The sequence below is a fragment of the Ictidomys tridecemlineatus genome, chromosome 13 (assembly GCF_052094955.1).
Source record: "Ictidomys tridecemlineatus isolate mIctTri1 chromosome 13, mIctTri1.hap1, whole genome shotgun sequence".
In the NCBI taxonomy this organism is placed as follows: Eukaryota; Metazoa; Chordata; class Mammalia; order Rodentia; family Sciuridae; genus Ictidomys; species Ictidomys tridecemlineatus.
This window is the reverse complement of record NC_135489.1, coordinates 24,002,481-24,019,254: the sequence shown is the minus strand read 5'-3', so window position 1 is coordinate 24,019,254 and position 16,774 is coordinate 24,002,481. Positions and strand designations below refer to the sequence as shown.

Sequence of the window (16,774 nt, the reverse complement as noted above, 5' to 3'; positions counted from 1 at the left end):
AGCTTTCACAATCAAGAACAGAAATGCGGTTAAGATGTCAGATATCATTAGAGTTTCACTTAGAACAAAAATGTCCTAGTTTTCTTTCTAGCTTTGGGTGTAGTTTAATTGAAAATACCTTGAGATTTCAGGATGAACTGTTTGATAAAATTAAGATCAAAACTATAAATTAATAAAATTAAAGATGATCTCATTAATTAAATTAAATGAGTTTTTTAAAAATTATGTCTTATGGTAGATTCAAGATTCCAAAAGACTCCCATAGTACAAGGAATGGAATTTAACACCAGCAAAGTTAATTGATAAATATCAAATGTCATGGAAGCTGAAGGAGCTTCAAGAGCCAGAACAGCAACAGGGAACACCTGACAGGCAAGCAGAGCAGCAGGATGGGACCGACCAGATTGAAGATTCCGATAAAGCAAAGATCCTAGCATGAACAGTACCATTTATATAAAACTGTGTATATAAATCTAGTCCAGAGCTGGGCACAGTGGTGCACACCTGTAATCCCAGCGGCTCGGGAGGCTGAGGCAGGGGAATCCCCAGTTCAAAGCCAGCCTCAGCAAAAGCGAGGCACTAAGCAACTCAGTAAGACTGTGTCTCTAAATAAAATACAAAGTAGGGCAGGGAATGTGGCTCAGTGGTCAAGTGCCCTGAGTTCAATACCCAGTATCAAAAAATAAATAATTTTTAAAATGAATCAAATCTAGTACAGAGCACTACAAATAGCAGTGATCACCTCTGATAAATATGGAAAAATTTTTATTTTAGCTGTACCACTGTACTGTTGGAGTTATTGGCAATAAAAATTTATCTTTTATTTTCCTGTTCCTAGAGGTACTTTTAATGACATCCTTCCAATACAATGTCAAGAAAAAAATATACATTAAAAATAATAGTGGGAAGGTGCTAGGGTTGTAGCTCAGTGGTAGAGCACTTGCCTAGCACATGTGAGGCACTGGGTTTGAATCTCAGCACTGAATATAAATAAATAAATAAAGGTCCATTGACAACTAAAAACAATATTTAAAAAACAAAAAATAACAGTAGGGGCTGGGGTTGTGGCTCAGTGATAGAGCACATCCCTGGCACGCATGAGGCACTGGGTTCGATCCTAAGTACCACATAGAAATAAATAAAAATAAAACAAAGGTAAATAATAATAACTGTGTGTGTGTGTGTGTGTGTGTGAGAGATGATGATAATGATACACATATTTGGTGTGTTTGTCACCGTGTATCTGCTGAGTCAATATTACTTCCAATGTTTAAATGCAAGCTTTATAAAAAAAAAAAAAAAAAAAAAAACAAGTTCACCTTAAAGCCACCATCATAATGACTGCACTGACACCACTGTGATATAAAACTCTATAATTTTCAGCATTAAACTGCCACATGATTTTTGAGAGCCAGCTCTAGATAGAATAAAATTCTGTAATCTATGTTTTAATTGAAGTCATATACAACAACAGATCTCTATCATTACTAACATAATGTTTCCAAATACAAAAATATTTCATCAAAGACCGTTACTAGTAATGTAGCTGATATGAGAGTTGCCCATACAACTCATATGCTTATCAACAAATCTGATCTGGTCTGGTCTGGTCTGGTTTGGTTTTGTTATGCTGAGGATTGAACTTAGATGCTTTACCACTGAACTGTATCCTTACCCTTTTTTATTTTTTATTTTGAGACAGGGTCTCACTAAGTTGCTGAGGCTAGACTCAAACTTGCAATCTTCCTATCTTAGCTGGGATTATGGCTGTGTGCCACCATGCCTGGCAACATGGCTTGATTTTATAACAGATATTAATATCACTTTAAAGATCCTTATACTGGATATTTTATAAACACATTCTCTCTCATTTTCAAAGCAATGATGCACAGTAATTACAGTTATTTGCATTTTAAACCCACATTTTTAAAAAGCATACACATTCCATTCTAATTACTAGAAGGTAAAGCATTTGAAAAAATGAGGCCAAAAAAGGAAATAGCTGTTGACATAAAACTGTATAACAACTAGATACCATGTGCTATACTGGATATTTCATGTTATATCATTTTTATCCTTTCAACAATCTTGTAAAATAATTGTTCTTAACCTCAACTTTGATGAGGAAATGAAGGTTCAACTAATAAGTAGCAGAGCAGAAATAAAGATCATAAAAGTATTCTTGATCTCATGCTTTCTACCTTAATATCAAGCTATTATGGAGAAACTTCCTAATATACTTTTGTGAGTAATAATTATTCTGGTTAACATAGTAACAATAGCACATGCAGTCAGGGCAGGTGGCAAATCACAGGATGAATGGTGAATTCTATATGAACTGTCCATTACTAACCTAATATTTTGATTTTTCTCTGTATTTCAATATTTACAAATAGAACAAGCTGAAAGAGTACCTATAGCTTAGCACAATCTATTACTACCACTACAAATATAGCTCAGTGCGTGTTAACTGAATGGAATCTTATGTTAACATCCATAAGTAGTATGAACAGAAATAATTATTACTTATTTCATTATCAAGATACATCACTTCATTAATCCAATTCATATAATACTGACAAAATCTGTAACAGAAAATTTTATAAAAGTCCCCTACACACATGCATGCCTGCACACACTCGTGCACCACACAAACACACACATACACACCTTCTCCCTTACCTAAAGCCTTGCAGACTGAAATGGTTGCCTCCTCCAAGAGCTTCAACTCAGAACTGGAAAGACAAAATAAGAAAGGTACTTTACAACTACAATACCAAATACATATATACTCGTCAGTTAAAGGAATATACAAATAAGAAAAAAAATAAATTTTTTAAAATATTGTACACAAGGTAAACAATAAAATGAGAAATATAAAATAAAACTTTAAGCTGAGAGTGACTGCTAATCCCAGCTACATGGAAGGCTAAAGCATGAGGACTGGAAGTTCAAAGTCAGCCTCAGCAACATAGAAAGACCCTAAATAACTTAGTGAGACCCTGTCTCTGAATAAATTACTTTTTAAAAAAGGCTGCAGATGTGGCTCAGTGGTTGAGCACCCCTGGGTTCAATCCCAAGTACAAAAAAATAATAATAATAAAGATATATCCAGATCAAACCAACAATAAAAAGTCAATCCATGGAACAGATAAAAGTATTTGCAAATCATATTATGATAAGGCTTTGATATCCAAAATTACTTGAAAAACTCCTACAACTCAACAACAACAATAAAAATCACCTAACTAAAAAAGAGGCAAAGGTCTCAAATAGCCATTTTTCTAAAGAAGATGTACAAATGACCAATAAGCAACTGAAAAGATGTTCAATGTCACTAATTATTCCAGAAATGCAAATTAAAACCACAGTGACAACCAACTGTATGTTTATAATCTTTACCCCATTAGGATGACTACTATCAAGAAAAGAAGAGGAAGCCAGGCAGGGTGGCACATGCCTATAATCCCAATGGCTTGGGAGGCTGAGCAAGAGTTCAAAGCCAGCATCAACAGCTTAGCAAGGCACTAAGCAACTCAGTGAGACCCTGTCTCTAAATAAAATACAAAATAGGGCTGGGGATGTGGCTAACTGTTCCTGAATACAATCCTTGGTACCCCACCCCAAAAAATAAATAAAAAATAAATACGGAGGGGAGGGGAAGGGAAGGGAAGGGAAGGGAGGGAAAGGGAGGGGAAGGGAAGGGAAGGGAGGGAAAGGGAGGGGAAGGGAGGGGAGGGGACGGGAGGGGAGGAAAGGAACAAGTCTGAACAAAGATGTGGAAAAATGGACTGGTGTGCTGCTAATAAGCATGTAAAATGATGCATCCACTGTTGAAAACATAGGAAGGTTCAAAGAGTTCAAAATTAAAAAGAAAATAGGATTTCCACCTGATCCAGCAATTCCCACTTGTACACCCATGTTCACAGAAGTATTACTGATAAGAGCCAAACGGTAGAAGCAACTCAACTGTCCACTAAATAATAGATGAATAAAGAAAATACAGCACATACATACAATGGAGTATTCTCTGACTTAACAATAAGGAAATTCAGACATATGCTATAGTATGGATGAACTTTGACAACGTTATGCTAAGTGAAATAAGGTAGTCACAAAAAGATAAAATTGTATGATTCCTCCTATATACAGTACTTAGCTGACAAATTTATAGAAAAAATTAGAAAGTGGTTGCCAGGAGCTGGGGAGAAGGATAATGGGGAGTTTGTTTTAAATTACTACAGAATTTCCAACAGAGAACATGGAAAAGTTCTAGAGATGGAAGGTGGTCATGATTACAAGAGACGGAGCATGTACTCAATGCCACAGAACTGTACATTTGAAGTTATCTAAAATGACAAATTTTTCTTGTATTTCAATTCCATATTTTTAAAAGGTACATTCTCACACCAGTTTACTTACCAGATAAGTGACCCTGGACTAATTTCCTAACTTCAATATCATAGCTTCTTCATATATAAGAGATACTAGTACCTTTATAAACTTGATTCTATGGTTAAATTATAAAATACCTATAAAGCACTCATAACATTTCCTAGCACAAAGTAAACTCTCAGTAAATAATAGCTATTATTGGCTCCAAAATGTAGTGGCCTTTTTCTCCCTAATTAAAGTAATGCCTTCTATTTATAGAACCTATAAATGTCTTTCAAAGCATTTTTCAAATTTATCAGTGCATTTAAATCCCATGAAAATCTCTTCTAGTGAACAGGACCATTATAAGCCCAATTTCTTATAAATAAGCAAACTGAGGTTTCCAGAGAGGATTAGTGAGAGTACAGGAATGAGAAGTCTGAGAAGAGGCAACAGTTTCCAGCCTGGACACCTGGTTAATCTCATGCCCTTTTCTGCCAACACAGGTAATACAGAAACTTCTCCAGGTGAGCAACTCTACTGTAGCTGGTTTTAAAATCCCTACCTGCCTCCCCAAGAGTTCTCTGCTGATAGTGATGAAGGGCATTTTTTAAAAGAGTGATCTTTTAGCATTAAGGCTTTTTACAAAGAAATTTTAGAGAAACTGAGGAAGAAAACCGAATGCTTTGAGACAGTTCTAAAACTATCCAGTATAGTAACTACTAGCTACAAGTAGTTACTCACCACTTCAAATGTGGATATTCCAATTAAAATGTGTTGGAACATACCATATTGCAAATATTTTTTTTAAATGGAAAATATTTCATTCATAATTTTATATTAGTAAAATCATAATATTTGGGATATACTGGATTAAATACATCATTCAAATTAATTTTATCTATTTCATTTCGCTTTTTCAGTGTGGCTACTAGAAATTTTAAATCACATGGATGGCTCCCCTTAGATTCATATTGAACAGATTGCTAGACCCTACTTCTCAAAAACTGAAGACGTATCATATATAGGAAATATCACTAGGGCTGGGAATGTAGCTGTGGTAGAGCACTTGCCTGTAGGCAACAAAGCCCTGGGGTCCATCCCCAGTACCACAAAAAAAAAAAAAGAAAGAAGAAATGTTACCACATACAGAAAACTAAGACCCAACGACATGTGAATATGCCAGTACCTTAAAAATCTCAACTTACATTCATATTAGAAAGGGTGAATATGATTTTGAAGAGTTAAATCTTTCAGGTTCATATGAAATTGATTCAGGGAGCAAGATAAACTAGAAATGATCTCACAGTTGTTTATAGGTCTCCAGTATTTGCCATTCTATAGATGTTTTCAGAGTGCCTGCCAGCCCCACAATGTCTCTCTGCTGTCTGTCTGCCTTACACCTTTTTTTTTATCTACCTCCCCACCGACTATTTAGAGATGAGCAGAAGCAGGTGTGTCAGCATGACCCCCACCTCTGGCCATAGCTGCTGACTGAATCAGGGTCTGACAGGCAACCTGAGCCAAGCCTGAAGTTCTGGGGAATTTGGAATTGAGATGGAAAAACAGGCTTTCCATATGGCTGGAACTTGGCTGCAAAACTGAGCATTATGAGAGGCCACCCTCTCCCCACTGAGAAACAGAAAGCCAGTTCACAAGAAAGATGAATAAAAGAGCTTTGCCGAAAAAAACAAACAGAAAAGACTCTTGGGATTCCTGCGGGCCTTCCAATTCTCAGTTCCAGTTCTTCCTGAAGCCTGGCTGTGTTCCTAATCTTGGAATCTGTGAAATGCCCCTGTCTCTTCATCACATATTCCCCTCTTTGTCACACAGTCTAAGTCAAACTGATTTTTGTTAATATCAAAAGACTTCTAATTAATTTAAAACTGCGGTCAAATTTTAAAATACACATTAGTATTTAATTAACAGAAATTGGGAACCATGAATTACTCAGTGTTTTGGTTACTCAGGCAAAAAGTAAAGAGGCATAAAATGCAAAGGACTGTAAAGAGTTTTATGAGGTTAATAACTAGGCCACATGCATAAAATCTGTTTCACTAGTGCTTCTACATTTTTCAGTAAAATGACACTCTCTTTTATAACTGGCTAGAACCAAGAGCTTCAATTATATACATGACCATAACCTTCAGAAGTTATTAAATCTGGTTCATTCAACAAACTCTGACTAGGCACCAAAGGTATGCTGGGCTCTGTGAAAAGATCCCTTTGCCTACAAATTATATGGAGGAATGAAGAAGCCAGACTGCTTGGTGCAGGACAAGTAAAAAATTAAGACCAGCCTTGTGTGTGAGCTCACAGGATGTGTACCCAAACTCCCCTGGGTGGAATCAAGGAAGAAGGAACATCTGTCCTAAAGAACCTACAGAAGTGAGACAAGGGTTATGGCAGTCACAGAGACCCTGGCACATTCTGAGACCTGAAGGTCAATCAACATGGGAATGGCAAACTATTAAGCTGGGAAAGTATGCCTGATGGCTGGAATATGGAGTTCAGTGCCTCAACTTCCTTTCAATAGCAAGTTGCTAGGTGTTCCCAAAACAGGGTTTTGATTTATCTGTAATATAATATTAGCCTTTAAAAAGGAATTAAGTCCAACATTTAAGATTGGTATGGACATTACTTTTTCCAAGAAACCTTCTTGATCACCAGGTGAGACAGGTAAGAAAAGCCCCCAATCATAAAACTGAGCCCACAGTAGTAAGATGGTCCAATTGCTTGTCTGTGAGCTCCTTGTTCATCACAGCACTCTCAGACTGGTACAAAGCAGGCACTTAATAAAAATTTACTAAATGAATAAGTGCCACTGTCAGGCACTTCCTTGGCAGAGGACAAAACTATTTCCCCTTGCTCCTGAAGAAACACTTCCTACTTTCCAGCCCTCGAGGCAAGCTCTGACCTCAGGTTTAAATTTTTATTAAAATATTTTAAAAGATGTTTTTTCCAAGTGTAAAAGAAAGTGTCTTTTTGAAGCAGTCTGATTTCTTGGAAAGCTCCCCCTTGTGTCAAGCCAGCCAGCACCTGCCTTGCGTGATGAGGCCCCCCAGATCTGGCTCCCCCTGCATGTGGCCACCACTGCTCCCTGCCTCAGCAATCACCACTTCCTGGAGAAAACATCTTCAGTGCCTAGATTATATTCTCTATGGGAACAAGGAAAGTGCTTCAGTCACTCGTACATCGCCTACTATGCCTGGCTTGGCCAAAATAAAAACTCCTGGTAGTTATCTGTTCATTAAAGGATTCATAGGGCTCTATCTGTTGTAGTACTCCTGCAATTTCTGCACTCTGAAGTGTTATTTATTTCTACAAAGGAAATCAGCCAGGCACATCCCTGCCAAAACCAACACACTGATTGTTATAATAGAATTTCTTTCCTCTCATCCCTCCATTCTCCAGTTTTCTAAACTTATTGGAACATTTTAAGAATAATCCGCTTTCCCTTTTGCTTGACTTTCAGCCATAATGAGGTGGTAAGCAACTGGGGTGGTTGGTAACTGTCACGGCCTGTTATAGGCATCTATGCATGGTACTGTTTTAGTTAAACAAATGAGCTCAGATGTTCTGGCAGCAGGCAACTAACAAATCATCGTTTGCAGTAAATAAAAGTAAAATGGTACTGCAAAAACATGCCAATGTTTCCAAGACAATTACAATTAGAAACTGAATGTTGTTTTTGAAGGCAGACTCCGGACACTGGAAACATGCAAAAAGGGTGCAAAAAGGCAGCAAATATCCACAATACTTCAGATTAAATATATTAGAACTACACAGAGTACTTCAAACTTACTAAATACATAAACTCCATACCTCTAGATCAATTAGAAAATTGTCAACAGTGGAAGGTTATATAAACACTTAACAGTAATACTCTCTTAATCAAACCTGTGCTAAACAAACTAACTTACATAGACAACCATATTGATGCAAACACCAGATAAGACTACCTAAAGCAATTCTTATTATGTGAAGGAACATCAGGCACCCTCTTCTCAAACCTTGGCCACACCATCATTTGGGCAGCATCACAGAAAGGGAATCTCAGTTTTATTAGTGATATCCTAATGAACTTGAAACTAAAAGTACCCCAAAATTTCACACACATATACATTTCATAAGAAAATCTTTAGCAGATCTAGTAAGTTTTCCATAGTTTTAAGAACCTCCACTGGGCTTCCCTGAAGATAATTAACTCACCAAGAAAATAATTAATAAAATTTTCACAACCACAAGGAAGTTTTTAAACATTACTGCTGCCATTTCTGGGCTATATTCTAAACCTATTTACCTCCTTACTTTGATTTCATGAAAAGATATCCCAGGGGAGATAAGTCTCATCAACAACAATCTCACACTTTCCACACACCTCTGTAAGAGCACTGCTACAAAATTCCACAAGAGGACTGGGGTTGTGGCTCAGAGGTAAAGTGCTCACCTAGCATGCATGAGGCACTGGGTTTGATCCTCAGCACCACAGAAAGTAAAATAAAGATATTGTGCTCACCTATAACTAAAAAAATAATTTTTTTAATTCCACAAGAAATACCAATAATACAACAAATTCATATTCTCTCTCTCTCTCTCTCTCTCTCTCTCTCTCTCTCTCTCTCTCTCTCTGGTCCTGGAGATTGAAGCCAGGGGTGCTTAACCACCCAGCCCTTTTTACTTTTTACTTTGAGACAGGATCTCACTAAATTATTTAGGGCCTTGCTAAGTTGCTGAGCTCTAAACTTGTGATCCTACTGCCTCAGCCTCCCAAGTAGCGTGCATCACTGGACTCGCCTCCAAATTACTTCTAAACCTGTTGATCAATGTAATCTATGCCACCTCTGCTAAATCTGCTAACATATAACATGACAAAGTTAAGTTACTGGGGAGTGTTCATAACAGAGAAGACTGGAAAGGTAAAACAGAGAAAAATAATAAACTGCTATTTAAGGAGTTTGGATTTTATCCCAAATGTAATGAGGAGTCATTAAGCAAAATATCAAAAACACACACTAGGAGGATAGGAAGGGCAGCAGAATAGAAGAGTCAATATGATTGATGTATGTACGTTCCATGTATGTATTATTTGTCAAAATACATTCTGCTGTCATGTATAACTAAAAAAAAAAAACAAAAAAAAAACACACATACACACACACTAGCAAAACTCAACATAACAGCAACAGCAGCAAGAAACAGTGGTTAAAAACCTGACTCTGCTGGGCGCTGTGGTGCATGCGTGTAATCCTAGCAGCTCAGGAAGCTGAAGCAGGAGGATCATAAGTTCAAAGCCAGCCTCAGCAATTTAGCAAGGCCCTAAGCAACTTAGCAAGACCCTGTCTCAAAATAATAAATAAATATCTGACCCAACTGATGACCTGATGACACAGGTAGGAGAGCAAGAAGTTGTCCTCATCACCAGTTGAGAGGTGTGGCTGTTGGAGGAAGGCCCTCATATCTGCTGTCCTGAACCCCTTTACCTTGGTGTTTGAAGCAGACACAATGAACCCAGCCAACCCTACTCATCCAAGACTGTGTCTAACCCCAGTAGATTTTCCAAGCAAGCTCACGTTGGGGGACAGAAGTGATGGCATGACCAAAAGCCAGCCACAGAGCTTCAAGGGCTGCCCAAGAAGAGTCGGCAGACTAGGTTCTTTTGCCCAGTGGTTTTATAAAGATAAATGTAGATAAAGAATATCATGTTTATAAAATATTAGTTTGAAAAAAATCTGACCCTGACTATAACTATCCTGAGATTTTTAGCAAAAAAAAAAAAGAAATTTTAAAAAGATAATTAGAACAACAACAATAATAATAGTAATGCCTCTACTAGCACATATGATAGGACCTAACCATGAGTCCACAACAACATAATTAACAACTGCTGCCAAATGTCAGGCTACCACACTTGGATAAACCACTAACTGTTACTAAATCAGAACATGGGAAGTACATAATCTTTAAAAATTCTGGTTAAATTCCACCAAAATTTTATACCAAATTAAAATACTAGAAGGAATTTCAACAGCAAGAATAGGTAATGTCTCTGCAACCACTAGATTCACAGGTTGATCACTTTCAAAATGTGTCCACCAAATATACTACTTTTCAATTTAACCACTACCATCAATTAACAAAATTCAAGCTCACTACATACACAAGGATTTTCAAAACTGTGTGTATACAAATTATAAAGTTGAATATTTAAGTCCCAGAGTCCATATTTCCTATTGGTATGAACTAGTCATGTTACTTAGTTTGAGTCTCAGTTTCCTCCTCTATAAAAAGAAGGAGGGAGTCCACCATCTCATGATAGTTGTAAGAAACATATGGCAATGTATGGAAAGTGCCTGACACACAGCTCAATCAAGTTTCCTAACCCTCAACAGCTACAACAACAACAAAAACCCCACAAGTATTAAACTGTTAAACATGTATTCCTTAATACACTTAAAAGAAATTTACCAGCATTACACGTCTTCCCAAATTAGGAGGGAAGCAGGTAAAACTTAGGCAGTTTCACATAAAAGCAGGTGATCTGCCAGGCATGGTGGTGCACTCCTACAACCCCAGAGGCTCAGGGGGCAGAGGATCATAAGTTTGCGGCCAGCCTCAGAAACTTAGTGAGACTCTCTCAAAATAAAACATAAAAGGGGATATGGCTCAGTAGTTAAGCACCCCAGGTTCAATCCCTGGGGTGCCTCAAAAGAAAGCAACAGTCCTGTTTCTTGATTGTGATGGTGGTTTAATGAGTCTACATGTATGATAAAACAGTATAATGCTATATAGACACACACACAAATGGATGCAAGTGTAAACAATCAATGAACTCTAGGGATTGTACCAAAGTCAGTCTCCTGGTTTTGATACTGCATTGTAGTTGTGCAAAATGTTACAGTTGAGGGGCTGGGGATGTGGCTCAAGCAGTAGCTCGCTCGCCTGGCATGCGTGCAGCCCGGGTTCAAGCCTCAGCACCACATACAAACAAAGATGTTGTGTCCGCCGAAAAATAAAATATTAAAAAGTATCTCTCTTTCTCTCTCTCTCTCTTTAAAAAAAAAGTTACAGTTGAGCAAAAGGTGCTAGGGACCTGTATTTTTTTTTTTTTTTTGCAACTTTCCATGAATCTAAGTAATTTCTAAATAAATTTAAAAAGGTGAACCATAAAAATAAAAAACTATTCAAACATATACAAAAAGTTAATAAATATACACTTCTTTAAAATATATACAAAAACAATTCTATATGAACAAGATTATGCTGTGTAATGGTTTTATGACTGGCTTTCACCACTGAATATGCTGTAGATTCTTTTCCTTGTCTATAAACATATGACCATTTCTAATGGCTATGTTGTCCCAACATGCAGATGTACCATTATTTATTTGTTTGTTTATCTATCTACCTACCTATCCAATCTCCTTACTTGTGGACATTTAAGTTGCTAGCAATTATCTGCTATCATAAATACTGTTATGAATGTCTTTATATATGAATCTTTCTACACACATTTCTGAAATCATCCCCTTTAACATAAATTCTAGAAGTCTAATGGTTAGGTCAATGAACATTTCTGTACTAAAAAGTTTCATAAATTATATGACAGAAAGATTTAACCAATTACCCATCAACACTGCTTAACTGTGGCTTATAAGTGCCCACATAATGCTAAATTTGTAAAATTATAAAATTAGATCTTTTGACACCAAAACTTGTGGTCTTTATACTTAGATAAACATGGATTGGCAGTAAGCAATCATAAGATTCTTTATTGCAAATATAGCCACCATCACCCCTAAAATGGCCCGTAAGGAGGAATTCATCAAGGATATGGTGTCTATCTAGTCAACTATTAACATAACACCATAAATGTAGAACAAATTCTATTCAATACCACCTAACTCTTTACTTGCATTAGATAATCAATTTTTGAATTAAATAACATGGAGGGTGTTGTATAGTTTACAAGTCCTCTGGATTTGAACTCCATGTTACAATCCCTTGGCATGAAAAAAAAGCTCTAGCCTTAACTTCAAGAATGGTCTAGCAGCAGGGCCAGCTGTAATGGTATAAACTCCATAATCCCAGCAACTCCAGAGATGAAGCAGAAGGATTGCAAGCTCCAGACAAGCCTCACCAATTTAGTGAGACTCTCTCTAAAAATAAAATTTAAAAAATAGGGCTGGGAGTGTAGGTCAGATGTAGAGCATCCCTGGGTTAAATCCCTAGTATCTCAAAAAAAGATGTGGGAGGAGGGAAAGAAGGAGGAAGGAAGGAAAAAAGAAAAAGGGCTGGGGGTATAGCTCAAATGGAGAATCTATAGGTCTTGAATTCAATCCCCAGAACCTAAATATATATATATATATATATATATATATATATATTTTAAAGAAAAATCTAGTGAGCATGCACAAATGTTCAGTTGTGATAGAAAAATAAAAATTTAGCAAATATTGTGGATAATATTTTTTCATTATAAAGAGGGATGATCAACTATATCTGCCACTGAAGCAGAAAATACCTCCAAATGTCATTGGCCACAATTCTGGAGGTGACAGAATAGAAACAACCCTTGGTGAGTAGAAAACAAGGTGATAGATGACTTGTAACTACAATAAAACCATATTTTGTTCCCTAATTCACCACTTTTAGTAATTTATACTTGCCCTTGTTTTACCTTTAGGCATACCAGTCCCTTATGTGAATTTCAATAATAATATATAATAAACTCATAGTTCAAATCTTTAAAAAAAAATGGAAATGTAAGGGTGATCTGGCTGTAATATCTGTCAACCCACTGATCACCAGGGTTGGTTTGGCTGATCTGGCTAGCTAGGCAGGTGTACCCTTTGGCCCTCACAGCTCCATGTGAGTCCCTCCTGAAGTCACATGCTCAAAGAGGACAACCTTCCCTGACAGAGGACCTTTCTTCAGTCAAAGGTATACAAGTAGCTGTGTTCCCCTGCTAGAATCTCCAAACAAGCACTCAAGAAAATCAAATAGGCAAAAATCTATTGGGGGAAAACTATAATAGACTTCTGAACACAGATTTGCTGAACAATCAAACTATAATTATGAGGTCCATAACATAAATACTGACAATGATTAAGTCCCTTTCACTGAAAATTCTGCTGTAATTGCTTCGAACTTGACACTTTATATTAATAATTTCATTTTTCAGCCCACAACATACCTATTCTGATAAATACATAATATTTGTCAGTTAAGAAAAGAGACTGATAAATTAACAAGTAATCATTCAGAAAAGTATAGAAGCATTCCTAAAGACTCCCCTCTGCCTTACCTTAGCAAAGAGAATTATAGACATCATTCACAAAATGAATAAGAATCAGCCCATTCAGTGGTTAAACAGTGGAAAGAGTAATGTTTTTAAAGGACCTATTTATAGCAAAAAGTCAAAGGATAAAAACTGCATATAAATTTATCATTGAAATTTTTAATGCATCAAACAGAACCAAAAAGGTGTTTATATTCATGTGATTTCACACACAATTCTGTATTCTGTCATTCAACTGTCAAAATGAAACAACTGTAACTACTAAACTGTCAAAACTCAGGCAACTACCATGCTAGATAATGTTGCATTTATTTTCTCAAGAAAGCAAGAGGGGAAAAAAAAAACTTTAAAAAATCAGAATCCAACCAATACAGTGAGAAAAAAATCAAGGGTGCACTTGAAGTAAAACTCGCTTGCTCCTTTATGTTAATGCTTTAAAGGATGCTAGTTGTTTCTCCCCATTTAAACTTCAAAGTTTAAGGGAGTTAATTCTGGGCAAACTCAATCATTTCTAAAATAATTGTGCATAGAAAGGTATGAATGAAAGAACAAGAAAAAAAGGTTCTAACTCAAAATACAAAAACTAAACTTCTTGTGGTCCCTCAATTTGAGAAAATAAAGATGGCCAAGAAAAGTCTTAAATTATGTATTCAATTAGTAAAATGGCCTAGCACATTATTTTGGTCAACATCCAAGAAACCAATGATGAAAGAACTAGAAAAGAATTTAGAAGACAGTTTAGTAGTTATCCCAGGCCCACCTCTGTGACAGAGCAGACTGTTTCAATTTGAAAAGTTGCAATAAAATTGTACACAAAGTGTGCCAAAGAATTTAAAAACACAAAAACAGGCACCAAAGAGTCAGAGAAAAAAATAATTTTACAATCATTTAATTGTTTCTTTCAGTTAGAAACTTGTAACCCAATTCAACAAAATCTCTTTTCCTGTTTCTCAACTGGGGAAAGAGATTTAAAAACTTTGAGAAAGGATCATTCAGGCAGCTCCTCTAAGCAGAGAAAAGATACATACACTCCACTGAAGACAGATAAAAAATATTGGATAGATAAACCATAAGCTTACATGTATTAATGTGAATAATGGCATTCAAACATAAGGTACCTGTGACTATGACCTATACCTTTCAAAGAGCTTCAAAACATTTTATTTATATATATATATATATATATTTCCAGATAATTTAACATCATAGCTCTTTGTCATTACTTGAGGCTGAGACAGGGATTAGTCTATTTTCCCAAAAGAGACAGTGTCACATGATGGGCAACAGAATACATCATACATCTCTGGAGTTACATAAACCTGATTTACCAGCACTTGATGTATAATGCTGGACAACCCTCCTAGACTTTAGTTTTCCCATGCATGGGATAATGATAAGAACTAAACAAAGAGACAGATGCACATAAGGCAATGAGCCTAGCACCTGGCACATGGAAAGAGCTTGATAAATAACTGGTAAATTAACAATGATGATCATGTTAGCAAAGCCTCTTAGCAGATGTACATTTCTTTTATTATAAGAAAAATCTAAAAGAAAAATCCAAGTGGTTATCAAAATTTAATAATGCTATCATGTACAATCACAAGACTGAGATCCAAATTAGAATAAGTTATATTCCATGTATGTATAACATGTCAAAATACACTCTACTGTCATGTATATCTAAAAAGAACCTATGAGCAATTAAAAGAAAAAGAATTTAACAAGCCTGGCACGGTGGCACACATTTGTAATCCCCGAGGTTTGAGAGGCTAAGACAGAAGGATCTTAAGTTCAGAGCCAACCTTGGCAACTTAGCGAGGCCCTGAGCAACTCAGCGAGACCCTGTCTCTAAATAAAATATAAAATGGGCTGGAGATGTGGCTCGGTGGTTAAGCACCCCTGGGTTCAATCCCTGGTACCAAAATAAATAAATAAAAGAATTTAACAAACCTAAAGAAAAATGGAAGCCCTTGTTAAAAGAGTGTGACAAAGTGAAGTTTAAAAAAAAAATGTTATATGATACAGTATACACACACAATGTATATTATGGCACATGCTACAATATGGCTGAAACTTGAAAACTTTATGCTAAGTAAACTAAAGCAATTCTGAAAAGGTGAATATTGTATGAGTCCACTTACATAAGGTGTCTAGAGTAGGCAAATTCATATAGACAGAAAGTAGCCTAGAGGTTATCATGAACTGAAAGGAGCAAGGATTAGGAAGTTAGTACTGTTTAATCAGTACAGAATTTCTGTTTCAAATGATGAAAAGGTCTGAAAATGGAGAGTGAGACTAGTTGTACAACATGCACTTAACACTAAATTACATATTTTAAAAAGTAAATTTTATGTTATGCATATTTTAAATACAATAAAAAATTCTGAGGGCTAGGGTTGTGACTCAGTGGTAGAGCACTTGCCTACCATGTGTGAGGTGCTGCGTTTGATTCAACACCACATTAAATAAATAAATAAATAAATAAAATAAAGGTACTGTGTCCAACCACAACTAAAATCTTTCCACTTTATAAGACAATTGGTAAATTATAGCAGACTAGATTCAATTCCAAAATACCAACATTAAAAGATATTCATCTCTGGAATACTAGACAACATAAAAAAATCTTTAACATGGCTAAAATCCCTGGGGTATTTGTTTCCTTGCTCACCCTTCTACCACATTGATCTTCTATTCTACCACGCATAACTTACTCTTGATTCAGATTCTTTATGCTCATTCTTCCCTCTACCTAGAATATTCTTCCCTGGAATATGCATGGTTCACTCCCTGAAGCCACAGGTGTCTGTTCACATGCTGTTTCTGAAGAAACCTCCCGCTGGTATTTGCTCCCATTGCATCCCTTTCCATGGCCTGGCTCTGTTTAATGTTTCTTTACTATACTTAGCATTTCCAAGAATGACCATATATACTTGTTTATTTATTATTAATCTACTCCACTAACATATAAACTGCATAAGGACAAGGGACTTTATCTCTCATATTTTCAACCCTTAAAAACAATGCCTGTTAAATGTGTCTAATAACTATTTTTAAGTAATCAAAGAAGATTCATTTATTAAAAAGGAAATAAAA

At 36.1% G+C, this 16,774-nt stretch overlaps 1 protein-coding gene across 3 annotated transcripts in view; it reads right to left on the bottom strand.

Annotated features, from left to right (window-relative positions):
* Dym (dymeclin) overlaps positions 1–16,774 on the bottom strand; it is a 337,787-nt gene that overhangs the window by 286,791 nt on the left and 34,222 nt on the right. For all 3 annotated transcript variants that reach the window (XM_040273249.2, XM_005323076.5, XM_040273254.2), the window contains exon 3: positions 2,683–2,735. In XM_040273249.2, the coding sequence (XP_040129183.2) occupies positions 2,683–2,735 (53 nt within the window). The remainder of the gene's footprint in view (positions 1–2,682; positions 2,736–16,774) is intronic.